General features: G+C 35.7%; 1 protein-coding gene across 2 annotated transcripts in view; it reads right to left on the bottom strand.

Annotated features, from left to right (window-relative positions):
- The window catches only part of PTPRQ (protein tyrosine phosphatase receptor type Q), a gene marked incomplete at both ends in the record, with an annotated part of 267,149 nt that overhangs the window by 182,785 nt on the left and 56,657 nt on the right, over positions 1 to 27,707 (bottom strand). For both annotated transcript variants that reach the window (XM_081083373.1, XM_081083372.1), the window contains 6 exons: positions 4,255 to 4,424; positions 11,693 to 11,839; positions 17,732 to 17,860; positions 19,456 to 19,705; positions 20,866 to 21,065; positions 26,163 to 26,232. In XM_081083373.1, the coding sequence (XP_080939499.1) occupies positions 4,255 to 4,424; positions 11,693 to 11,839; positions 17,732 to 17,860; positions 19,456 to 19,705; positions 20,866 to 21,065; positions 26,163 to 26,232 (966 nt within the window). The remainder of the gene's footprint in view (positions 1 to 4,254; positions 4,425 to 11,692; positions 11,840 to 17,731; positions 17,861 to 19,455; positions 19,706 to 20,865; positions 21,066 to 26,162; positions 26,233 to 27,707) is intronic.

Here is a 27,707-nt window from a genome sequence, read left to right on the forward strand (position 1 = left end):
TGTAAAAAATCAATAAAATATTTTTTTTTTAAAAAAAGGAAAAGGATAAGAAATTAAGACACTAACCCAGAGGTATCATCTGTTATATCATATATTCCTCACTCTCTGAAGTGGGTATATAAGTCCGTTTTTTAAAATGAGGGCACCATGTCTCCAAAGGTTGATTTGTCTAAGTTCTTGACCTAGAACAGGACAGAGCCAATGCTAGGATGCTGGCCCGTTGGAATTTAGAGCCTTAGCCATATCTGTCTCCCTGCAAGGTGAACCCAAACACCATCTAATGAAGAAGATACCATCACAAAAGTAAAGTATAATGTCTCCTGTATCGAGAGATGATAAGGGAAGTAACATTGAGTGCCAACCAAGGCAAATGGTCCAATGCCATGATTAATAATCACAACAGAAACTGCCAGTTATAAAAACAGTCACAGGAATGTAAAGTACAGCATAGAGAATGCAGTCAATAACTCTGTAATAACCATGTATCAGATGGGTACTAGACTTATCTGGGTGATCACTTCATAAATTATATAAATGCTTAATCAACTATGCTATGCACCTGAAACTAATATAATATTGTATGTTAACTGTAATTTAAATTTTTTTAATTTTTTTTAAAAAAAGAAAAATCTATGCTAAAATATAATCACAATAAGTCACAATTATTTAGCACAGTACTTACTACCTGCCAACTTACAGTTCTAAGTTCTTTACATACATTAATCTATGAAATCCTTATTACCAACCTTTTGTTTTAGGGACTCTTATAATCCCTATCTTAGAGAAAAGGAAACTGAAGTTCAGGAATGCCAGGCCAACTTGCTCAAAGTTCATTTGTCCATAAAGACAAAACCAAGGTTTAAACCCAAGTATTCTCTCTTATGTCCATGCTCTTAACTTCTCTGCCCAGTATAGCCCAGTAAGTGACAAAACCCAGATTTATATGATTCCAAAGCTCATGTTCTCCCTACTGTGTCACAGGGATTGAAGATCATATAGACAGAAGCAAAATTACAAACAAGTCTCTCTAGAACCTCCTCTTCCCTTCAAGAGAAAACCAAGTGTAAGAGACCTGTCACCTAAATCCCCAAAGAGCTATCTATCTAATAGAAGACCTTTTGGGCAGGAGTAAAGGGTTGAGTTTTTGCCTTTTACCTGAGTATCAAAGAAAGTAGAACTCAACATCTTTTCACAGAAGAAAGGAGTCAACACAGGATTAAAACTGAACCCGGAGAAACCAAGATGGCGGCATAGGTTAACACGGGAGATTGCTGCCTCAAACAACCACTTCAAAGATATAACTAAAGGACAGAACAGACATCATCCAGAACCACAGGAAGGCTGGCTGAGTGGAAATTCTACAACTAGGAGGAAAGAGAATATCATACCCAGACTCAGAGGAGGCGCAGTGCTGAAGTGAAATACTCAGGTGTGGAGTGTGCGCGCGCGAAGCGGGCTGGCGGCGGAGGGCGCGGTTGTTGTTTTCAATCAGGAGGGAGTTTCAGACTCTGAGCTCCAGATCCGGGCGAGTCTCTAGGGACCCAGACTCAAACGGGAGAAGCGGGACTGTCTGGCTTCGGTCAGAACTCAAAGGCAGCTTTCTCTCTGAGGTTTGCAGCAGTTGCTGGGACTCTGAGAGGCAGAGCCCCTAGGGACGGAACTGAGAGAAGCCATAACTGCTCGCTCCGGCCCGCCCTGTAGATCCCCGGGGACCCGCCCCGCCCAAGCCCTGCGCAGAGCCATTTGCCGGATAGCCTCAGGCAAACGCTAGATTAGCACCGCCCTAGAGATCCAGCACAGAAGCTCTCCCACTGCAGACACAGCGGACTCTCATAGCCAGTTAGCCTGGAGGTCAAATCACCCCTGGTATTACTGACAACAATCAAGGCTTAACTACAAGACTGCGCACAAAGACCACTAGGGGGTGCACCAAGAAAAGATAAAAAAATGCGGAGACAAAGAAACAGGACGCAAATGTCAGAAATGGAAGATATAGAGCTCAAAACCACACTTTTAAGGTCTCTCAAGAACTGTCTAGAAGCTGCCGATAAACTTAGTAAGGCCCTCGAAAAGACTGGTGAGACCGCTGATAAATGTAGTGAGATCCTCAAGAAATCTAATGAGACCCTCGATGTTATGATAAAGAACCAACTAGAAATTAAGCATACACTGACTGAAATAAAGAATATTATACAGACACCCAACAGCAGACCAGAGGAGCGCAAGAATCAAGTCAAATATTCAAAACACAAAGAAGCAAAAAACACCCAACTGGAAAAGCAAAATGAAAAAAGAATCCGAAAATACGAAGATAGTGTAAGGAGCCTCTGGGACAGCTTCAAGCGTACCAACATCAGAATTATAGGGGTGCCAGAAGATGAGAGAGAGCAAGATATTGAAAACCTACTTGAAGAAATAATGACAGAAAACTTCCCCCACCTGGTGAAAGAAATAGACTTACAGGTCCAGGAAGCGAAGAGAACCCCAAACAAAAGGAATCCAAAGAGGACCACACCAAGACACATCATCATTAAAATGCCAAGAGCAAAAGACAAAGAGAGAATCTTAAAAGCAGCAAGAGAAAGAAACCCAGTTACCTTCAAGGGAGTACCCATACGACTGTCAGCTGATTTCTCAACAGAAACTTTGCAGGCCAGAAGGGAGTGGCAAGAAATATTCAAAGTGATGAATAGCAAGAACCTACAACCAAGATTACTTTATCCAGCAAAGCTATCATTCAGAACGGAAGGTCAGATAAAGAGCTTCACAGATAAGGAAAAGCTAAAGGAGTTCATCACCACCAAACCAGGATTATATGAAATGCTGAAAGGTATCCTTTAAGAAGAGGAAGAAGAAGAAAAAGGTAAAGATACAAATTATGAACAACAAATATGCATCTATCAACAAATGAATCTAAGAATCAAGTGAATAAATAATCTGGTGATCATAATAGAATCAGGGACATAGAAAGGGAATGGACTGACTATTCTTGGGGGGGAAAGGGGTGTGGGAGATGCGGAAAGAGACTGGACAAAAATCATGCACCTATGGAAGAGGACAGTGGGTGGGGAGTGAGGGCAGAGGGTGGGGCGGGAACTGGGAGGAGGGGACTTATGGGGGGAAAAAAGAGTAACAAATGTAATAATCTGAACAATAAAGATTTAATTAAAAAAAAAAAACTGAACCCTAGTCTGGAGATGGTGAACAACTCGGAGTAATAATCCTGGGCAGCCAGAATGCATTGAGCACCTAGAAGAGTCAACTTTCAGATAGATGCCAGAAACAGAGGAAGGCTGGGGTTAGAAACCGAGTGACTAGCAAGTGGGGAAAATAACAGCACAATTGGAAAATGCAGTGATTTTGAACCAAAACAGTAGAAGCCAACTGGTGAATAACCATTGGGCAGCGCCTCCAAGCTAGTCCTCCAGGTGAACTCACTGGTCCTGTTTGTTTATTCTATGTGCTCCCAGCAAGCAGTGTGCAGGTGATATTTGATTGAGTTGTACACTTGAAACCTGTATGGTTTGCAAACCAATGTCACCCCAATAATTTCAATTAAAAAAACAATCTGGATTTGACAAGTCTGGAGGCTTAGGGGTCCTCACAGTGAAGAGCTGGCTGGAAGAGGTGAATAAAATCAGTGAAGGAAAGTCAGGGCTGCTTGTGCTTCCTAACAGAAACAAAGGCAAAAAGCAAGACTTCCAGGGTGGCCAGAACACAAACATTGTCCTCTTATTTTACATCTATAATATGATTTAATTTCTTTTATTTAGTTATTTGATTTCTTTAATAAAATGTACTTTTTTAAAAATAAGGCAGCTCTGAGAAATTTACTTTCCTAAGGCTAAATGGACATAACCATTTGTCAACAATAGCTACTAAAATGACTGTACCTATTGTTGTTCCAATTGCAAACACAACCTTAGGAGGATTATTTAAATTATAATAGGAGTTTTGAAACAATTATTAACTGAATTACCATAATAATATTCTTATATGAAAGGACCTTTTGCCTACTTAATTGCTCAATTAACATTTTTCATATGCTGAAAGAGAATAATAACATGTCACTAATAATATCTGTCTTAAAATGAAATATGATCCAACTAGATTATCAACAAGGCCCAAATTTACTTCACATTCTACTATAAAGCTTGTCAAGTATTTTGTGTGAGTGACTGAAAACCTTCCAAGTTATCCTGTGCCAGGACCAAGTAGAAAGGGCTCACTAAGATGTAAACTAAAAGGCAATACCTCTTTTCCCGTGAGCAAAGTATTTTCCAAAATTGCTCCGGTCTCTGAAACTACCACTTTCACTCGGTATTGGTTAATGATTCCATTTGCTTGTCGTGGTTTCTTCCAAGTAATTCTTATTTGTGTGGCTTCTACTTCTGCAAGCTGTAAATCAAATACTGCACCTGGAACTAAAAATGTAAATAAAAATAAGGATGTGGAAATTTTAAAATACATTTTCAAATTTTAAAAAATTTTCCAAATTCTTAATGATTTAAGATCTATAAGAAATTCATCTAGAAAACAGGCTAAAACAATTATTAATTTATCAATAATTAAATATGTATAAGAATCTTTAAATACAAGGGTATTTAAAGTTAAATTTCTACACATTGTTCTCAAAAATGAAAATAAGAAATAAGATAACGTGGAATAATTTCCCCAAATCAAAATGTCATAATATTTGTTCCAATAATTACATTAATAAAAAATAACTTCCCAGACGAAGCTGTTTTTGGATGATTAATGCACAATAGAAACCTTGAAGGCTTTATACAAATTAAAACAACATATCAAAAAACAACATCTAGAAGACTTGGAATACAATGAAATGCAGTTGGTAAATTCAATTAAGCTATCATTTAATTTATTACATAAGATTGTTTGAAGAGTTGATTTTTATCTGCTGGTTTTAAAAATTAATTACATGAGTCTCAAATTTCAGGGACCCTTACATATTTCAGTAAAGAAAAACAGGGACAAACTAATCGGTTTAAGACTAAGCACCAAATACTTAAAACAAGTTCTAGATCAGTGGTTCTCAACCTTCCTAATGCTGCGATCCTTTAATACAGTTCCTCATGTTGTGGTGACCCCCAAACATAAGATTATTTTCGTTGCTACTTCATAACTGTAATTTTGTTACTGTTATGAATCGTAATGTAAATATCTGATATGCAGGATGTATTTTCATTGTTCGCGACCCACAGGTTGAGAACCGCTGTTCTAGATATAAAGTCACCAAAAGTGACATCTAGGAAAACTCCAGTGCAAAGGAGTAATGGATCAAGGACAAACTGCCCTGGGCCTTTGTCCACATTTTTCTTATAACTCAATGTGTGCTTACAAATTCACCTCTCCATCCAGTTTCCTTATCTATAAAACTGGTGTAATTATATCATTCTTGTTATTATGTAAGGTTTCTGTAAAGAACAAGTGATTCAAGAGAATTTATAAAATGTTGGTTCAAAAAAAAATATGACAGAAAAATATTGTCCTTTATAATCAGGATGTGGTAACATATTAAATTCATTTTCCTAAGCTGAGGTATTTCACATTAGTAAAGGTTTAGCAAATTTCACTTAGAAGAGAGACACCTTAAGGGGGGGGAGGGGTATAATATGAATGGAAAGTTACTCTGTTCCCTTTTAAGATAACATAAAGAAATTAAAAATTAATGTCACAACTTCCATAAATATCCTATATAATAAAACCCTAGGTAGCCGCCCTCACATCGTCACAAGGTGGCCACCATAAGATGGCCAGCAGGGGAGGGCAGTTGTAGGCAATCAGGCCAGCAGGGGAGGGCAGTTGTAGGCAATCAGGCCAGCAGGGGAGGGCAGTTGGGGGGGACCAGGCCTGCAGGGGAGGGCAGTTGGGGGTGATCAGGCCAGCAGGGGAATGGTTAGGGGGTGATCAGGCTGGCAAGCAGAAGCAGTTAAGGGCAATCAGTCAGGCAGGCAGGCAAGTGAGAGGTCAGGAGCCAGCAGTCCCGGATTGTGAGAGGGATGTCCAACTTCCGGTTTAGGCCTGATTGGACCTAAACCAGCAGTCTGACATCCCCCAAGGGGTCCCAGATTAGAGTGGGTGCAGGCTGGGCTGAGGGACACCCCCTCCCCCATGCATGAATTTCATGCACCAGGCCTCTAGTTATCTATAATTAGTGAATAGAATCATGTTTAAATTAACCATGAAATTAAACTATATGGCATTTTCATCCAGTAATTAAGAGTGGTTTTTTTTATCTCTATGACATAACCATTTAAAAAGCTCTCTAGATATTGTAATAATATAAATATTTCTAAACATTTTTTTGAATATTTAATGGCTAGATGGATGAATAATTCGTTCAGGCCAAAGAACATATTATTTGATTATTACAGGCAAGATTCTAGTGTCCAATGAGGGTAAAATCTGTTCTGAAAAGTGGAGATAAACATAACATGGCTATACATCTGTAATTTGCTAATCCTTTGAATCTTCTATTCTAAAAACATTTTGGTATACCTCTAAATAGAAGGATAACTCTTTAGATTGATCTCCCACAGGAGTTCTAATCTCAAGAGAAAACTGTCCTTTGAAGGATGGAGGAAGAGTTCTAGGCTAGGACCCCACTATCATTGATTCATTCGTTCATCACTCAACAGAGCACTCATATAGTCACACTGCTCTGAGCACTTGGAGACAGAGGGAGAAATAAGATAGATAAAACATTTTGCACAGGTCACCTCTTATACAAGTTTTATTTCATTAACAGATATTGTCCCCAGAGCTTATTTTTTTATTATCATATTTACCAACACATATTTTTCAAAGGTGGAGAAACTTTCCAATTGACTGAGTAGTATGAAAACAACTCGGCCATTTAATTAGCAATGCTCCCATTCCACCTTTCTCCCATATTGTATTTTGGCATCACGACGTAGATAAAACCTTAGCCAGTACTGCATAACATATTTATAGAAGAGAAAGGTCATTTTTCTATTTAATTTGAATCCATGTAGTGGAATCTCAATTTATGAAGCCAATTTAATGATTGCATTAATCAGATTAATCAGGCAGCTAAACCTTGCCTCCTAGAAAATAAGTGAAATTTGATGTAACAGTTAGCTCCACTTGATGTAACACATTAATGAAGTAGGATACCACAAACTACCCAGTACATAGTTGGCCATCTCTTAGTTAGACAGCTTAGGATAGTAGCAGATAGTGTCTTCATCTTCTAATTTAGAAGGTGTTTTAATATGACGTAGTAAGTATTGCCCCATGGTACTAATGCCTAAAATTATGATTCAGGTAAAAATTAAATGGTTCTATATTACCTTAAAAATGTACCCCAAACTTGTATCAGAATGACTGCATACCTATCTTTCTTTTTTCTTATAAAAGAAGAAAAGGCTTAGGGGATAAAGGAAAGGAAGTAGGCAGTATTGTATCTTATCTTCAGAAAGATATTTGATCTGTTATGCCACAAATTCTTTATAGGGAAACCAGAGAAGTGTGGATTAGATCAAGCTCCTTTAATATTGATACCAAACCAACTAAAGAAAATCAAACACACAAGGCAATTAGTTATTGTATTGTCTACAGGGACTATGTAAAACTCAAGTCAATACATCTATAAATTTTGCTAATAAATGAGAAACAGAGTTGATTTATGGTTGGTAAAAAATATTCCAAATGACTTTAAGTTTTCAAATAAAAAACTAGAAGAAAAAACAAAATGAAGACAAATGACACTGGGTAAAGAAAATACATTAAAATAATTTTTACCATTATGGAGCAAATTCAATTTCCGTTAGAAACACATTGTAAAAAAAACCCCAAAAACTATTGAAAAATAAATGTCACTGAAAATCCTGAAAAACACAAAGTTGACAGTCTCTCAGTGATTTCCCTACAAAAAGTTTTACTGCCATTTGCAGAAAGTAGCAAGTTGAAATCACTGAAAACAAAAGTCTAACTTCTATAGCCTATTTATGGGGAAGTAAATATGGCTTCCAATACTTTGTCTGCTTTATATGATGTTAAACTCATTACAAAACATGTGACACTAGTGATAGAAATGTTATTAGGTGATATTGAAGCAACAAATTTTACTTAAGATTTGTTTTTGTTGTTAATCCTTTCCATTTATTTATTTTATTTTATTTTTTTAATGTATTTTATTGATTTTGTACAGAGAGGAAGGGAGAGGGATAGAGAGTTAGAAACATGGATGAGAGAGGAACATTCATCAGCTGCCTCCTGCACACACCCCACTGGGGATGTGCCCGCAACCAAGGTACATGCCCTTGACCAGAATCGAACCTGGGACCCTTGAGTCCGCAGGCCGACGCTCTATCAGCTGAGCCAAACCAGTCAAGGCTCAATGTATCTCTTTCACATCAATGTTTCTCTTTCTCTCCCTCTCCCTTCCTTCTATTCTCTCTAAAAAAAATAAAATAAACAGCCCTAACCAGTTTGGCTTAGTGGATAGAGCATCGGCCTGCGGACTCAAGGGTCCCAGGTTCGATTCCAGTCAAGGGCATGTACCTTGGTTGCGGGCACATCCCCAGTGGGGAGTGTACAGGAGGCAGCTGATCAATGTTTCTCTCTCATCGATGTTTCTAACTCTCTATCCCTCTCCCTTCCTCTCTGTAAAAAATCAATAAAATATATATTTTTTTAAAAAAGAGAGAGATACATTGATTGGTTGCCTTCCACATGCATCCTGACCTGCAAACCAGGTATATGCCCCTGACCAGGAATCAAACCTGCAGAGCAGACAGAGGCTCTAACCAATTAGCAACACCAGCCAGGGCACATAAGGTTTTTTAAGCCCCATACAAATAATAAGAAAATGCTGTTGTCTATGTTCAGAAGCACTGTCTCATTCTGCTGTCTCTTATTTGGGTAACTCATGACATTTTGTAGCACTGGAGATTATTAAGTTACCACTTTTTCCTCAAAATCATCTTTTTCATTCTTATGTAAAAATCTGTTCAGTAAAATATTAAGCAAATATAGGAATCTTATGAAATATATAGTACCACTGCTATAACATGACATTGATTTTTCTTTGATAATCAAAGTATACTGTAGACCATAATATTCTCAGTGTTAATGAAATCAGCCCAATTGCAATGTAATTGCAGATATTATTTTCTATAAGAGTAAATTCAACATTTTTCTATGAATATATAGAGATTTGTTAGAGCCCCAGTTGTTTTAAAAATTTGTCCTAATGAACAGACTGAGGAATCTCATAGGGAAGGCTTAGGAGGGTGGTAGTTGGGAAGGGATCAACCAAAGAACTTGCATGCATATATGAATAATCCATGGATACAGACAATACAGTGCTGAAGGCCTAGGGTAGGGGGCAGGGGGCAGGCTAGAAGGGATCAATGGGGGGAAGAGGAGGGACATATGCAATACTTTCAACAATAAAGATTTTTTTTTAAGTTTGTCTTAATGAATTTTTAATAGATTTATAACCTACTTTAAAATATGGAGAAGAAAATAGAGTAATCTAAATTAAGAAAATAAATTGAGTAACTTTAAAATCTATTCTCTGTTGTATCAATAAATGAAAAAAATCATCTAAAATTGAGAGATCAATTTTAATTGAAAGAATATAGTTCTTATGAGTTATTAGAGTATTCTCATATAGTTTAAAGATTCCTATATTACAAAGTTTAACAAGTGGGACCAGGATTCATTAATGTTGTCAGAAGTAGAAAGCTAATTCGTTGCATTAGATAGAGTATTCCAGCGAAGCCCTTCCTAAGGTTGAGCAATCCCCAAGCACTCCATGGAGGAAGGCTGGCATGCAGAAGTTAAGAACCATGTCATTCCTGCCCTTGCTGGAGTCCACCTGCTGTCAATGGACCCTCCTGAGATCCAAACAGATGTGGTCTATATGGTGAGTAGCCCAAGAAGATAGTAAGATAAAACTCAGGGTAAACTGTTTGCTGCACAGGGCAAATAAGAGTCATTTATTGAAAATAATTCGGTGTGAAAAATAACTCATGTAAAATATATTGAACAATGTCCCTAAAATTATACTTATTATTTTGTGACTAAAAATGCAGAAATAAAAGGGAAATGAATGTTTACATGATATTAAAAATAAACAACATGGGATTGTATGTAGCAATATTTTCTATTTCTCTGTAGGCCAAGAACGATGACAATAAAACAATCTTATATTGTGGATTCAGAAGCACCAAAACTGGTTTGACTTGAAAGAAGACAAAAGTTTTTAATTATTTAATTGTATAACATAAGAAGAGAAATTAGCTGGTCAATAAGCTTGGTTGAGAAAATGCTATTGCAATCAAACCCAAGCACTCTGGTGTGATATGAGGGCCAGGGAGCTCTGCTGTGCTTGACAGATATCTATAAATCTGTTCCGCTTTCCTGGAAATGCTTAAGAGCAGTTTTTAGGTGGAGACTAGGAAAAATTAACTTCTAGTGGAGAAGACATATAAAAGCAAAACCTCTTCTAATAGAAACTTGAAGGAAAAAAATTAATAGAAAAAAGTGAGAACATTTTCCTTATGCGTATGCATCTCTTTCTTAATCGGTGTATTGAAACCATATATGCATTAGCATTTTCATTTGAAAGTGATATAAAACATAATTTGTAGGTTCTTTAAACAATAAAATATCATTTTACTGTTTTTTGAAGGGAAGTGCATAATTCCCTAATGGTTGCTGCCCTCTAATGGTGAAGTACTTGATTGGATATTTCTGATGAATTCATGCCCAATCTTGTGTGTGTGTGTGTGTGTGTGTGTGTGTGTGTGTGTGTGCTGTATGCATGCCCATGTATGTTCCCATATGAATGTATTTAATTTATGTTACTGTATGTTAAATTTTTAAAGTGTTAATGTGGTTGTGAAAAAATTATTGTATTCTTTTCAGTTATACAATCCCTAAATAGAAATAAAGACAATTAACAAGTTTGCTGTAAGCCAAAAAAAAAAAAAATGTTATAAAAGAGTATGGTAACATTTTTTAAACACTATACTTCACCTAAAACTGTGATGTTTACAAGATACAAATAAAAGTGTTTCTTTAGGAGAAATATTATTTTAATAATTTCAGTATATGTTTGTAAATTAGTATTATGCACCCTCTAGGATTCCTTACTTGCTTAAAATATCCTCTTCATTATAAGCATATTTTGTTACAGGCATTGGGGATATGGATTCCTCTGAACATTAATCTGTGAAAAAATATATATTCTACATCAAATAATGTGAGTTAAACAATGTTAAATATATGTTTGTTTAAGATTTCTTGAGGTTTTGCCAATATTCATTGTGAACAGGTCTGTTACTGCATGTAGTGTGTTTCCTAACCTCTTATTATGAAGTATACTGTGGGTTCAATGTTCTGAGGAACATATGTTTAGAATGTACTAGGTAGCCACCTGATAAGGAAATAACATGAATTAAATACATATGTGGTGTCCTAAAAAATGTATACACACTTCAACAGCTGGAAGCTCAATTTTGAAAATGAAATGTATTTTAATAAACACTGATTTTATAATTATTCAAAGTGTGGGTGTACATTTCTTGGGACACCCTATATAAGCCAAATAGCTTGTAATATAATGTTTAATCAATGCAACAAAATTCACAAGCAGAGCAAAAACATCTAATTAATACACTAAAGGAGATGTTCTTACCTTCTGGGGGAGTGAATACTGAGATATTTGATTTGGGTCCCATCCCTGCACTGGTTTCTGCAGCAACATATACATCATACATTGTAAATGGTGTTAGGTTAGTGAATGCAAACTTAAGGTCTTTTGTGCTGTTATCCAAAATCCGACCTGAAAAAAGCGAAATAAGATACCTGTGGATTATTTTCTCATTAAACATGTAATCATTCTCACATAAAAGGATACAGCCAAGAACAGCATTTAAAGTGCTAACTTGTGCATTGTTTTTTTTTTTTTGTTTTTGTTTTTTTTAAATATATTTTATTGATTTTTCACAGAGAGGAAGGGAGAGAGATAGAGAGTTAGAAACATCGATGAGAGAGAAACATCGATCAGCTGCCTCCTGCACATCTCCCACTGGGGATGTGCCCGCAACCCAGGTACATGCCCTTGACCGGAATCGAACCTGGGACCTTTCAGTCCGCAGGCCGACGCTCTATCCACTGAGCCAAACCGGTTTCGGCTGCATTGTTTTTTAATACAATTTATTTTTGTTGTTAATCCTCACCAGAGGATATTTTTTCCAGTGATTTTTTTTTTAGAGAGAGTGGAAGAGAAGAAGGTATGGGGGAAGGGGGGGAGAGAGAGAGAGGGAAACATGATGTGAGAGAGACACATCAATTGGTTGCCCCCCGCACCTGCCCTGACTGTGGCCTGGATCAAACGTTCAGACCAGCTACATGTCCTTGACTGGGAATCAAACCCACGACCTTTCCATGCATGGGCAATGTTCTAAGCACTGAGCATACTGGCCAGGGCACTATAACATTTAAATATATTTTAAACATTTAGTTTAATCATGCATTGTTATCAATTTAATTAAAATAACAAAAATAACATGAAAATTATCCAGTGTTTAAATGACTTTTATTATATTATAAAGTCCTGTTCAATTCCCATGTTATTTTTTGACATATTTTAAAGGAATACATTAGAACTACTAGATTTAATAAATCAATTTATCAACATAGTAGAATATAAAATTAATACCCAGAAATCTATGGCATTTTTATACATGAACTCTCAGAAAGGGAAAACAAACAAACAACCCCATTTACCACTGCAACAAAAAAATTTAGATACTTAGGAATAAACTAAACCAAGGAGGTAAAAGACCTGTGGTAAAAGTTTGGAAAACTACAAGACACTGAAAAAAGAAATAGAGGAAGATATATGCAAGTGGAAGAATATACCATGCTCATGGACTGGTAGAATCAACATCATTAAAATGTCAATACTACACAAGGCAATCTGTAGATTCAATGCAATTCCTATTAAAATACCAACAGCATATTTCACAGAGCTAGAACAAATTCTCCAAAAATTTACATGGAATCAAAAAAAGACTTCGAAGAGCTGCAGCAATCTTGAGAAAGAAAAACAAAGTTGGAAGAATCACAATACCAGATTTCAAGTTGTACTACAAAGCCACTGTATTTAAAACAACCTGATACTAGCACTAAAACAGGCAAATAGGCCAATGGAACAGAACAGAGAACCCAGAAATCGATCGAAGTCATTATGCTCATTTAATATTTGACAAAGGAGGCAAGAGGATACAATGGAGTCAAGACAGTCTCTGCAATAAATGGTGTTGGGAAACTTGGACAGACACATGCAAAAAAATAAATAAATAAAATGAAACTAGACCACCAACTTACACCATACACAAAAACAAACTTATAATGGATAAAGGACTTAAACATAAGACAGGAAACCATAAAAATCTTAGAAGAATCTGTAAGCAGCAAAATGTCAGACATATGTCCTAGCAATATTTTTACCAATATAGCTCCTAGGGCAATGGAAACTAAAGAGAAAATAAACAAATGGGACTACATCATAATAAAAAGCTTCTGCACAGCAAAAGAAACCATCAAAAAAACAATAAGAAAGCCCACTGCATTGGAGAACATATTTGCCAATGTTATCACCCTTAAGGGTTTAATCTCCAACATTTATAGGGAACTCATACAACTTAACAAAAGGAAGATAAACAATCCAATCAAAAAATGGGCAAAGGACCTCAATAGACACTTCTCCAAAATGGACATACAGTAGGCCAAAAGGCATATGAAAAAGTGCTCCAAGTCACTGATCATTCCAGAGATGCAAATCAAAATGACAATGAGGTACCACCTGTGAGAATGGCTATCATTAACAAATCAACAAATGGCAATTGTTGGCAAGGATGTGGAGAAAAAGGAACCCTCCTCCACTGCTGGTGGGAATGCAGACTGGTGCAGCCACTGTGGAAAACAGTATGGAGTTTCCTCAAAAAATTAAAAATTAACTCCCATTTGACCCAGTGATCCCACTTCTAGGAATATATCCCAAGAAACTAGAAACACCAATCAGAAAGGATATATGCACCCCTATGTTCATAGCAGCACAATTCACCATAGCTAAGATTTGGAAACAGCCTAAGTGCCCATCAGCAGATGAGTGGATTAAAAAACTGTGGTACAGCCCTAACCGGTTTGGCTCAGTGGATAGAGCATCGGTCTGAGGACTCAAGGGTCCCAGGCTCAATTCCAGTCAAGGGCATGTACGTTGGTTGTGGGCACATCCCCAGTAGGGCATGTGCAGGAGGCAGCTGATTGATGTTTCTCTCTCATCGATGTTTCTAACTCTCTATTCCTCTCTGTAAAAAATCAATAAAATATATTTTAAAAAAACAAAAAACTATGGTACATCTATGCAATGGAATACTATGTAGCTATAAAAAGAAAGAACTCTTACCATTTGCAACAGCATGGATGGGCTTAGAGAGCATTATGCTAAGCAAAATAAGCCAGTCAGAGAAAGATAAATATCACATGATCTCACTCATATGTGGAATCTAATGACCAACATAAACTGATGAACAAAAATACACCCAGAGACACAGAAACATCGAACAGACTGTCAAATCTCAGAGGGAAGGCAGGGGAGGGTAGAGGGGAGAAGAGATCAACCAATGAACTCATATGCTTATATGCATAACCCAAGGACACAGGCAGTGGGTGGTGAAGGCTTGGGGGTGGGGGAGGGGTGGGAAAGGGTAATGGGGGGAAAAGAGGACATATGTAATATTTTCAACAATAAAGATTCATTTTAAAAAATCGGTGACAGTATTTTGTATTCAAATTTAGTCAATTATAATGCTAAATATTCTCATTTTCATCTATAGAAAATTTTATTTAGAAAACATTTCTAATTTAGCTTCTGAGAAAAATTCCTTAAGTAGTCCAGCATCAAAATTCCTTAAATCCTGAACTTTTCCACTAAATAGTTCTTTCACCTTCTTGCTGTAGTTGAAATCTGACTGTCCCCTCTAAGGGCCACTTCTGTTCCCTTCAGCCTTCCCAATAGTGGTAGTCTATTTTTCCCCAGAGACCTTACGACATGATTAGCCCTTCAGATGTGGTGTTTTCCTTGTTCCTTATTACCCTGTCATAGGCCATTCTAGCTCCCTCCTTATAAAATCCTACAGTTTTAAATATGATGTTAGAATGAAATCCACTAGCCCTCATGTTGTAGTGATCTTCTAACCCCAGGGTCACTCACCTTCATTCTGGATGGAGTACCTACGACTTCAATGTCACCTTCTTTAATGCTACCATCTTAATTTGTAGTGATTTCAATATTCCTAGAGATAATCCTTAAACTACTTTGAGCTCTTTTTAAGTAATCTAGTCCTGCACTCTAACTCAGTCACTCTCTCATGGCCATAACTTGGTTATCACTATTACCAATAACTGCAAATCCTCCATAATCTCAATTTCATTCAACTTTCCAATCATTCTTTCTTATCTCCTATTCACTTTCTCTAGAACCCTGAAACAACAATTCTTTGAGTCCATTGAGACCTCCAACCCATTTATTTTACCACCTCTTCTATTTTATTTTGTTTGGTCCTTTACCACTTGATTTCCTCAATGTCTCTGTCAATTAGAATCACTGCCTGACATAAGTCTTCAATTCCCTTGCCCTTCTCTTGTTGAAGGGAGCTGGAGAAAAACACAAACCACTCTGACTGGTATCACTTTATTCATTACCACATCTCAAATGAGCCCGTAATGGTGCCTAGAACCTTCCTCAATTCCCAGTCCTATCACTCCCTCTGTTCTTCTACATGATTATTTTGTACTTTCTATTCCCTCCTCCGAGTTCAAAAGTCTGTCTGCTCCATCATCACTCACAGTTGATAGTCTTGCTTCTCATTCCATTAAAAAAATTAAATCAATCAGAAAAGATCTGCCACAGACTCCCACCAACAAAATTACCTATTTACCAGCCTCTGTACTCAAATATTCTGCCTTGCAGTCTGCACTATGGACAAACCATCTGTATTCTTATCTCAAACCAATCCCTACATTTAAGCAAAAGATCTCAACTTCTGCCTACACAAAAACATCTTCCCAATAATTCTTGCCTTTCTTATATCATTAAATTTTTGTTTCTTTCTTCATTCACATCAGACAACAAACAAGAATTATTTGTTCTTTGTCGGGGGGAAACCCTGTTAACTCTGCTTACCCCTACCCCCACTCTCTGCTTCCTTTCATTGCTTCACTTTGCAGGAAAGCTCAAGAGTTGTCTGTTACCCACTACTACAGTGTTCTCCCATTCTCTTGAATCCATCCCACTCAGTCATTTACCACCACACTTCCTCATAACTGTTCTTGCCAAGATTGCTAATGACCTCCATGTTATTAACTGCAATCGTTACTAAATGCATCTCACTTGATTTATCAGTTTCACAGATGAAAGATTACCTTGTCAATGTTTTGTAAAATAATACCAAAACATACAGAAAAGGCATGTCTCTGTATTGTGCTTATCTCTGTGTTCCAGAAAGAAGAAAGGGTTGGGAGGAGAAGAAAGGACTACTGTTTTTTAAAAACTGCAAGTATTTCAGAATTTTAGGAGCATGGGTACTTAGGAATGAAAAATAAAGGTTACTCATGAGATTCATAAAAGTTTCACAATGAATAATTTGGAACTCTATTTTTTCATTCTTCCACATAAATAATAATATGTGAGTTTATGTTATTTCATTGTTATTTGAATTTAACTTCTCTTGTATAACCATAGATCTCAAATTAGGAAACAATTTTAGATTTTTTTAATTGACTCCCAATAATACAGTATTTCAATCCCTCGAAATATCTATGACAAATGGATGCCAAAGTTCTCCTTGTTCACAAAGATGGAGAACTTGACACTTCATAAAGCTGCTCATATTATTTTCAGAGAGCTCTAACTATTAGAAATGGAGTCCTTATTCTAAGCAGAAATCTGATTTAGTATCATCTAAGACTATTGTTCTTCATAAATATATTTGTAATCAGAATAACTCAAGGTCCTCTTGTTCAAATATGAAGACATATAGGGTGTCCCCAAAAATGTATACACACTGAATAATTATAAAGGCAGTGTTTATTAAAATACATTTCATTTTCAAAATTAGGCTATCAGCTGGTGGCGGGGAGGTCTCTGTATATCTCCTCTAATACTTTTCTTCATGAGGGGTTATCTCTAGTTCAGCTGGTCCTCAACAAATATAAAACATGGATAGTGTTTTGCCATCCTTATACTTATTTATGGTTTTAAACAAAAATTTCAAAGAGCCTCACCCTCCTTATTACTTTTCAATTATTTGCTTCATTTACAGGGTCTTTTTAAAAGGAGTCTGATACTTTTGCCCTAGCCGGTTTGGCTAAGTGGATAGAGCATCAGCCTGTGGACTGAAGGGGTCCTGGTTCAATTCTGGTCAAGGGCACATGCCCGGTTGCGGGCTCGACCCCCAGTAGGGGGCGTGCAGGAGGCAGCCGATCAATGATTCTCTCTCAGTATTGATGTTTCGATCTCTCTTTCCCTCTCCCTTCCTATCTGAAATCAATAAAAAAAATTAAAAAATAATAAAAGTAGTCTGATACTTTTAAAAAATTGATACCAGTAACATATTTTATAATATTCTTATTCTAAAAGGTAAACACAAAACCAATTAAGACTTACCTGATGGCCCATATAATTCAACTCTATAACTAAATTTCCCGGTTACTGTCATTGGTGGATCACATGAAATTGAAAAAGATTTTCCCGTAATGTTTCCTGTTACACAGTTTTGTGGTGGTCCTTCAGGTACTAAAATAATCGCAGGGGAAAAATGAATAAATAACAGAACAGATATATATATTTAAAATTTAAAATTACCTGATTAAATATACATAATAAAATATAAAGTCAAAAATAAAATATCACAATAATATCAAAGGGTTTTCTTAACTTAAAAAAGGAAAAATTAAAAAAAAAAGAAAAGGAAAAATAGAATAAATTGAATTTGAATAAGAAATGCTGGATCATAAGATCAACTTATTTGCAACAATTACTAGTCTTATTTAATGCTGCATCTAAGTTTCATTTCTTTATAGTTCAGTGTAGAGGTACACTGTCCTGCAACATGTATATGTACATATATATCGCATTCATCAGGCCTGTATCTGACTTGATACACACTCAACTCCTGGCAGATACAAGTAAAAGCGTCAAGGAAATAACAACCTTCAGAATCTATTGGCAATGATCTTTATTTTTTGTATCAATATTTGTAGTTGGTTCTGAGAGAATACTTATAGCCTATAGTTAGAAGATTCTAATGTAACTCTGGTAACATATAAAATTAATAATGACAATTTAAAATAGTCTATTTTTCATAGATGTTTCTACATTTTACCCTTTCTTTAAATTGAAATGAAATGTTTCAATTTTTTTTTTTTCAAAACAAATTTTGTGCCTACTAAATCTCACTTTGGGTGACCCTCATGAATTTGTTTTTATTGTATAAGAAGAAGTAAGGGATATGGAAAAAGAAAATGCTATGATTCAAAGATGGTTATTTAAATAAAAAAAAACTTAAAACTTACATGTAATGAAATGATAAAAACTAACAGCTATGTTACCAGAAAAGAAAATACTATGCTTTAGTGAAATTACTCTACCAGCAATAATTTCTAGTAACCTCATATATTACCAATCAAAACTGAATGTTTGATATTATATATTTAGTATGGAATTATGTCAGTATCTACATAAATTTACATATATATGTATATATATATCCATACTACCATAATCAAATAGATATTTTCATATCTAGAAATAGTATGTGCTTTTTGAATTTAGTAGTAATAATATCTAATTATACTCATTGAATCCTAACACCACTGCCATAAGAAACATACTATTGCAGTCTCCTTTTTTCACATGAGGAAACTGCAGGGCAAATAGGATACTAATATGTATATTTTTAACTACTGTTCTTATTTAATACTGAAATGTTAATTGCATGATATTTATGCTACTGCAGGTGATATCTTTACATTTGGTGGTAGCAGTAGCAGTGAGAGAAGGGTATAGGTGATCATAGAAGATGCAGAAGGGAGGGGATGATTATGAATAAATGCTGAGATCACAGAATAAAAGCTGATCTTAGAATCACAGTCATTAGCTCAAGAATCATTTCAAATATTTCTGCTTCTAGATGCTTATGTCACAAAAGAGAAGTGAAATTGAAGATTCTCCAGGTAAGATTTCTATTATCTGTCATTAGGGAGGAAAGTTATTGGAAGGGAAGAAATATTTTAACAAAAAGATCTGTATCAAAAAAAAAAAAAGAAAGACCTTTCTATATATAATTTAACTTTTTTCCCACACACACATGAAATAAATAGAAACCATACCTGATTCTGGTGTTCTGACAATTGTACTATCAATATAACCTGCTTCCGTTGTAACAGCAGAAACTTCAAAAAGGTATGTCGTATAAGGTCTCAAATGTGTCACTACAAAACTGATAGGTTCTTTCCACACGGAGCTTATCTTACTCCGTGCCCATGTGTTCGATGAATATGTGGTACGCGTTGGAGGCGTACCTCTACTAAGGGTCGGAGAAGGGCTGGTTGTACTCCATAAAAAAGATTCATTATTCTCCTAGTGAATAAAATAAATATCAATAGAAAATGTGTTGTCCCTTCATAGACATAAGAAATTTATTTATTTTCCATTTATACTATAAATATTATTATTAAATTGGTGATATATGTATGATTGGTTAATTTTAACAAATTAGCCTATTCAAGTTATGGAAAAATCTGCTAGATTATACCCTAGAATTATACCCATTTATGCCTACAGTTTTAAAGCATAATGTACATATTGCATTCTTTATACCTTAATCGTTCTTATGAATAGGATTTCAAGTGGCTTAAAACAAAGGTAAAACTATAGCAAAATCATTAGTAAGAATTTTAAAAATTCATGTTATAAGTACAAGAGCCAAAGAGTTGAAATTCTTCCCTGTTTGTGAAATTTCAAATGTTTCTTTCAAATAGTTGATCAAACTATTTGATCAACACATTTTTTTCTCATAAGCACTCAAAAGATGAAGCATATGTAGTGTATGTGAGTATATGTTCATGTGTGTGTGGATATGTGTTTCTATATATTAGAATATACTCAAATTCTACAAAGAAGATTTAGAAACGTGTAAAAATTCAAGTATTTAAAATAATACTTGTTTTAACAATACTTGTTTGGCTGTTTCTCCATCAATATTATCAAAAGAACAACAAAATTATTTTTAGAAGAGCATTATTACAGTACTTCTAGGGATTTCCCATTGGTAACTAGAATAATAACAAATTTTTCACCAAAGAAATGCACAACAAAAATCTACTTCCACAAACTTAACCTTGACAATGCCTACCCCCTCACTTCCTGTCACATCTTGTTCCTAGTGATAGCCTACACTTTCTTCCCTCAGAGCTTTATAAAGTATCCTTCACCCAAAATACGTCTCTCGGACAATCTCCACCAATCCTTTCTCCAGGCCTTTCACAAATGCCAGTCCTGTCAGGAGTCTTTCCTGAGCTCCCTAAGCAATTCTGACATCTTACTCTTGAATCTCAAACCCTTCATTTATTCTACCTTGAATATAGCCAATTGTGTGTAACATAATACTATGACCTAATACTATAAGTAATCAAGTCACTATACTTTGGCAAAATTTATAGTATCCCAGATGCAGGAAACTTCAAGATATACATTTATTTAAAATTGTTGAGACATAGAAAGTGTTCCTTAATACTTACGTTGCATTCTGGCAATTTCCCGGTCAAGATGTCCTCTACTCTGATTGAGACATCTTTCACCACTATCCCACTTCTGGCGTGTTTGACACTAATCTTGAAACTGGTAATTTTGCCATTTGGTTGACGAGGTAAGTACCAAATCAGGTTTACTGCTGAATAGTTAAAGGCCTCAACCGTCAGATTTACCACTTTTCCTGGAGCTGGCGAAGCGAGAGAGATTACAAGGGAGGTAAAAATAATGTTATAAAACTTAGAATGCCAGTTATATAATTTTGGGATGTTACATTTCCCATGTTATATGAAACTAAATATATAATATATTGTGGAAGAGGGAATCTACTTGGGTTAGATGTTTTCAAATATATTTAATTAACTTCTGCCTAAAATAAAGAACTAGAAATTAGGCCCATAGTGTTGTGTTTAAGGAGTAGATAAGTTTAACTTCAAGACTATTTGATCAACACATCTATTGATAAACTACTTCAAATACGTCTGAAAAATTCAATTAATAGTTGTTTGTGGATATACAAAAAACAACAACAAAACCTGAAACATGAATCTTTGCTTAAAACATTTTGGAATTATATAGATTCCTTAGGTAATGAAGAAATGGCAAATGAAAACAAATATTCCACCAATTATACCAAAAAGCATTTCTAGACTATGTCTAAATATCTAACATAAAGTGGATACCACCCAATTGGTTGTGGTTATCATATTTTGAGTTTCATACACCCTCAAAATTAATTTTCATCAGAATTCATGGTACTTCAGTTTCAATTATTCATAATCTGCAATAATAACAATCTGTATATTATTTTAATTGGAATGAGATAAACATAAGGACAGAATGAAAGAAAATTATGACCATTAATTTCAAGGAAAATTATACAAAACTGACAAAGTAAATAATCAAGATCCTTCAGAATATTGAACAAACATGACAAGTCACTATTGAAAGAAATAAAAACAAAATAAGACATTTGGGATAAAACATTGTAAGTGATAGCAGTGCCTAGTATTAAGAAACCAAATAATAGAATTTTGGTGCATGGTGTAGAAAAAAATGACAAAATAGATTTATAAATGAAAGCCATAAAAATTATTAAAAAAAAGTTTGGCCTTGGGAGAGAGGCTGTTTGTGAATTATATGACAAACAGTACAAACTAACAAATGTAAGGACAGCTGCATTTTAACAGAAAACAAAATAAATCAATTTGGGGGGATGATTAATCATTAATAATGGATGAAATGATGGATGGAAAATTTTTGTCTCCAAGGGAAACTGATCAATGGATTTAATTAAATTTTAAGAATATTAAAGATAATATCTATACTAACAAAAGGGTAATATGCTAATTAGACAGGACATCTTCTGGACTTCCCTCTGGATGTCCTTCTGAACAAAGCCATGGTGGTGGGGCTAAGGCAGAGGTGATTACGGGTGATCAGGCTGGCAGGGGAGAGCAGTTAGAGGGATCAGGCCTGCAGGGGAGAGCAGTTAGGGGGATCAGGCTGGCAGGCAGATGAGCAGTTAAGAGCCAGCGGTCCCAGATTGTGAGAGGATGACCAGCAGTCGGACATCTCCCAAGAGGTCCCAGATTGGAGAGGTTTCAGGCCAGGCTGAGGAACCTCCCCTGCCCCTTCGTGCAGAATTTTGTGCACCAGGCCTCTAATCTATAATAATAAAAGCATAATATGCTAATTAGACCAGGCATCCTTCCTTCTGGAAAGGGCCTACAGTGGTCGGGGGCTGCAACAAAGGTAGCAGAGGCCCCCGGCCACAGTGGCGGCAGGCGGGGGCCAAGGTCAAGGCCCTTACACGAATTTCGTCATCGGGCCTCTAGTCTATATATCTAAAAACCTAAGCGACCAACCGACCAGCTGACTGGTCAGTAGCTATGATGCACACTGACCACCGGGGGGCAGACGATCAACACAGGAGCTGTTAAGCTGCAGTCACTTGGCAGTGGCAGTTCTCAGGTGATGCACCTGGAACCTGAGAGGAGGGAGCCCAATTCTAGGGTTTGTCACCCAAGAACTGTACTCTCGCAATCCGGGACCCCTTAGGGGATGAGGGGATGTTGAACAGCTGGTTTCAGCCTGATCCCCACAGGCGAGGCCAAGGGACCCACCAGTGCACGAATCCGTGCATTGGGCCTCTAGTAATTACTATATGATACTAAAGACTGAACACTTACATTTCTTTTTAGTGGACAAAATATAATAATGCAAAAGGAAAGAGTATTAAATATATAATATGGGTTTTTAAGAATTAAAACATATCTTTTTAAAAAGTGAATATATTTGACATATAACAGTGTAAATTTAAGGTACACATAGTGTTAACTTGGTATATTTATACATTGTATTATGATTGCTGTCAGTGATAGTTAGCACTCTATCAAATTACATGGTTATTGTACCACATTGTTGTCTATATTCATTATACTGTACATGACATCTTTATGGCTTATTTACTACTCATTACAAGTGTATATTTTATTTATTTGAAGTTTTTTGTTAATCCTCACCCAATGATATATTTTCCATTGATTTTTAGAGAGTGGAAGGGAAGGAGAGAGAGAGAGAAAGAAACATCCTATGTGAGAGAGAAACATTGATTGGTTGCCTCCTACAGGTGCCCTGACAAGGTTGGGCATCAAACATACAACCCAGGTACATACCCTTGACCAGGAATTGAATCCGGGACCCCCTGGGCAACACTGGCCAGAGCAACAAGTGTGTACTTAAAACAACATCAATCTTATTCCCATACCCCCAAACTCTCTGGTAACCATCAATTTACTCTCTTCATGAATCTTAATCATCCCTTTAAATTTCTTATTTGTGTAAACTATACAAATTTTTATAAGTATTCCTGATATATGTACACACAAACATATGTGTATATATGTGTGTAAAATTAACAAGTGTGTCAGACAAGCTGACACATTTCCAAATGGGCCTTAATAACAGTCATAGAGAACTACTCAAGTGTAGAGAATTTTGAATTTATAAGGTAACCAAATTTTTATTAAATTCCAAAGCATGATTTCAGAATATTAAGATAAAAGTTGACCCAAAACATTAAATAGATTTTAAAATTAATTACATAATTCCATCACTTAGACAACATTTAGCGAGAAAGAGTATTTTTTATTAACTTGCTTTAAATTAACTATCCCAATAAAATATATGTGTGTTTTCCTTTTGTGACTTCATAGTGTCTGAAGACTAATTCTAGCTCTTTGAATTGGCAGGTCTTTTTCTATTTTAAATATTCTAATTTCTACTTCTGAATTTTTATGCATAAATATCCCATTATTTTGATTTTTATAGGTTAATATATCCATCATGGTCTAAGTAGAAAGATTTGACACTGAAGTACCAAAAAATTCTGTTTACAAAGTCATCTCATCTTTCAGATAAGCATCTTCCAACACTTTGAGGCTATATCTAGACCAGTGACATGCGTAAGTACACAAGTGTGTGAAAGTACCTACAACTTTTCAGTGTACATTATACTAAACACACATTTATTGAGCCAGAAAACAACTATATAAATTCAATGCAGAGGCTTTTAAAAGTATTTTTCTGCACTTTTAAGGATCCACTAAGTTGGGAATGAAGGTGGAAGAGATATTTTTTATATTGTAAAGCTACAATAAATTATGTTTACCTGAAATAATGCTCCATGGAAGTTAAAAAGTTGGGCTTTTATGCTAATTGGATGGAACATTAACTCAATATAGTATAACTGGTTAACTTGTACATGCTTCCTAACAGTACTTTTATTCATGGGGAAAGAAATTACTTCTGATTAAACAATAATAAATGCACAGAAATTTTCCTTAAATGTCGATTCTATGTAGCATAAATAATAAAAGGGGTTTGGTGGGGAAACTGGAGATCACTGATTGGATTACATTTATATTTACATTACATTTACACCTCTTTACAGTTACCAAAAAAAAAAGGAAATATATAGCAAGCAGGATTGTGTAATTATGCAATTTGACCAAGAACACAGCATATGAGAAACAATGAAACACCAATTCCAAGATTATTTTCACTACATCCTAGAGTTTCTCTAGTTTCTCTCAATCATACTTTGCCGAGAGAGTTAATATCTCTAGAAACTATGTCAGTTAGCAGAAGTATGGAATAGATAAAGTTCAAAAATATCAGTGTGGCTGGAGTAGATGGAGGAGGGGAGAACGAAATCTGAGGGAGGAAAGAGCATACAGAGCACGGTAGGCCATGGGAAGGATTTAGGCAGTGGTTCTCAACCTTCCTAATGCCGCGACCCTTTAATACTCATATGTGGGCTTATCTGCACATGGGCGGACCCGCCTGGGTACAGATAGAGGAGCGGTGTCTCGGTTCCTAAGACCATCGAAAATACGTGTTTTCGGATGGTCTTAGGCGACCCGGGTCGTTCGACCCCCAAAGGGGTCGCGACCCACAGGTTGAGAAACGCAGATTTAGGGTCTTGTTCTGAATGATATAGAAGCCATGTTAAGAAGAGAGAAGTAACATAGTCTGGCTTATGTTTCAAAAGATGATATAGCTCTTGTAAAGAAAGTAAACTATAGGCAAGTAAATTGGAATCAAGAAAATCAGAAAGAGGACTTTCAGTTGTTCAAGCAAGAACAGATCATAGATTGCAGTGATTAGCAATAGGAGTGAGATTCAAGATAACGTTTTGATGTAGTACTGGCGGGATTTGCTGGTAGAGTATACTGTTAGAATCAATAATGACTTCAAGATTTTTCTTCTCTGCCACTAGAACAATAGAGGTGTCTTTAAATTGGTTTGGTAATGACTACATGTTATGGATAATATTATAACTGTTAAAATCCATATTTCCAAAAATTTAATGTCATATAAATGCTTATGATGATGTTAACAGAAACATGCAAGATATAAATGTGCATAAATGACACTTTCATTATATGCAGTTATATAGAAATATATAAGGAGAGGAGAGGAGAGGAAGACCAGCCAGAAATGTACCAAAATAATAACAGGATATTTTGTAAAACAGGGTGATGAATAATTTTCATTTCATGTTTTTTATTTTTGTGGGTTTTTTTTTTTTTAGTTTGTTAAGATAACACTGATTTTACAATCAGAAATGACAATATATATACTTTAATGAATAAATTAACTAAGAAGACTCTAAAATAATTAAATGGTCATACTATTGAAAATTTTATTCATTTTGGCAACAAATTAAGTAACAAAAACTCATAACTAAGTTAATGTAGAAAAAATGCTTTAGGAAAATTACCACTTTCTGCCGTTTGGAAGAGAAATGGGTCACTAAACACTCCAATGCCAGCACTGTTTTCAGCAGCCACCTAGAGGAGATTGAAATAATTATGTTCAAGGGTTTTGCTCTCTAATTAAACAGAACCTGAAATAATAAAACTTTGACTTATTATTTGGCAAATGATAAAGACACTTTTTCTCTCATCCTTACAATACACCCAAAGTGTAAGGCATATACAGAGTTTGTCCATATTTCCATTTCCCCTAAGGATGTATTTAAAGCATAGTTTGATTCAACAAATTTCTCATATTCTAAATGGAAAAATTAATAATCAAGTTTTATAGCCTCTGCTAACTACTACCACTTAAAGTGCAACTTCTATTGATAGTCTTTCTGAAATGCATGCAGTAAGCATTAGCTTTGTTTTCACTAAAACATGTACAAATTAATTATTGATGTTCCTTTGGAAGCGTCTGTACATTCTTTTCTATTGGTTAATCATTTGTTTTGAATCCTTCTTGCCTTCCTCCCCTAAGCTAGGCTTGAATCCAGACCATTATAGATGTCTAATGCTGCCTGACAGAGTAGAGTACATGTTTAAGACAACTCTATAATTTAGCAAACACTAGCACAGTGAAAAGAAAAAAAAAAGTCTAAAAAATTTGAAAAACTCCTTAGCAAAATGGAGTAACAGGATTTAACCTTTACCTAACCTTTCTCTTCATATGTAGATATGAACCATTCTGGAGCTTTGTGCATTTAGGGAAGTCTTGAATTGTGCTCTGATTAGTTCCTCTTCCACTCAGACAAATGAGATTCTGCTTTTGGTAACTAGTTGTAAAAACATTTAAGATTTCTCAAGAATTTATATCTTACCCTTTCTGCTTGGGTAGAGTTTGGCCTATACATACATGTCTTAAAATTTTTTTGCTAGTATTTAAAGAAATCAAATGTGAAACCAAAGCTTAATTCACTCGCAAAACTAATGTTTTCATTTCCTTTGCTTTCTTGCTCAAAGCCTTGGATTTTCAGTTCACTGTGCGATATTTTACAAACTTTATTGATACAGAAATATCTTGCTTACTCCAGACTTCAGTGTCTAAATGAACATTTTCTCATTGCTTACGGACAAACGTACAAAATTCTGAATATCTTAAAATGGTCATTTAATTGAAATATATTGTGTAGATACTTAATGGTTAAAACTTTACAACCTTATTTATTTTTAAATTTGCTACAATAAGAGGAGTGGAGGGTACCCATGCACAGAGAGACTAAGGATTGACATTCAGGAGAGGGGTGAAAGGAGTAGATCATTGAAAAGACCGCCTCTCACTAAATAAGGGAGAAAACAGAGGCATTCAGTTGAATAGGATCCAATCCCTGGTTAACCCCGCACGACAGCAGGGAGGCCAGGATTAGAAGCCACACTTAGTTTGAGAGCAAGGTCAAAACTGGGTTCTGTTTCTAGAAGGAGAGGGGCACAGATTCACCAAAGATGGGAGAGTGGAGGAGCATGCAGTAGCCAGCATTGGGACATGAGCCCAGGTTGACCTACTGTGG

The sequence above is a fragment of the Myotis nattereri genome (assembly GCF_964212035.1).
Source record: "Myotis nattereri genome assembly, chromosome: 2".
Taxonomy (NCBI): Eukaryota; Metazoa; Chordata; class Mammalia; order Chiroptera; family Vespertilionidae; genus Myotis; species Myotis nattereri.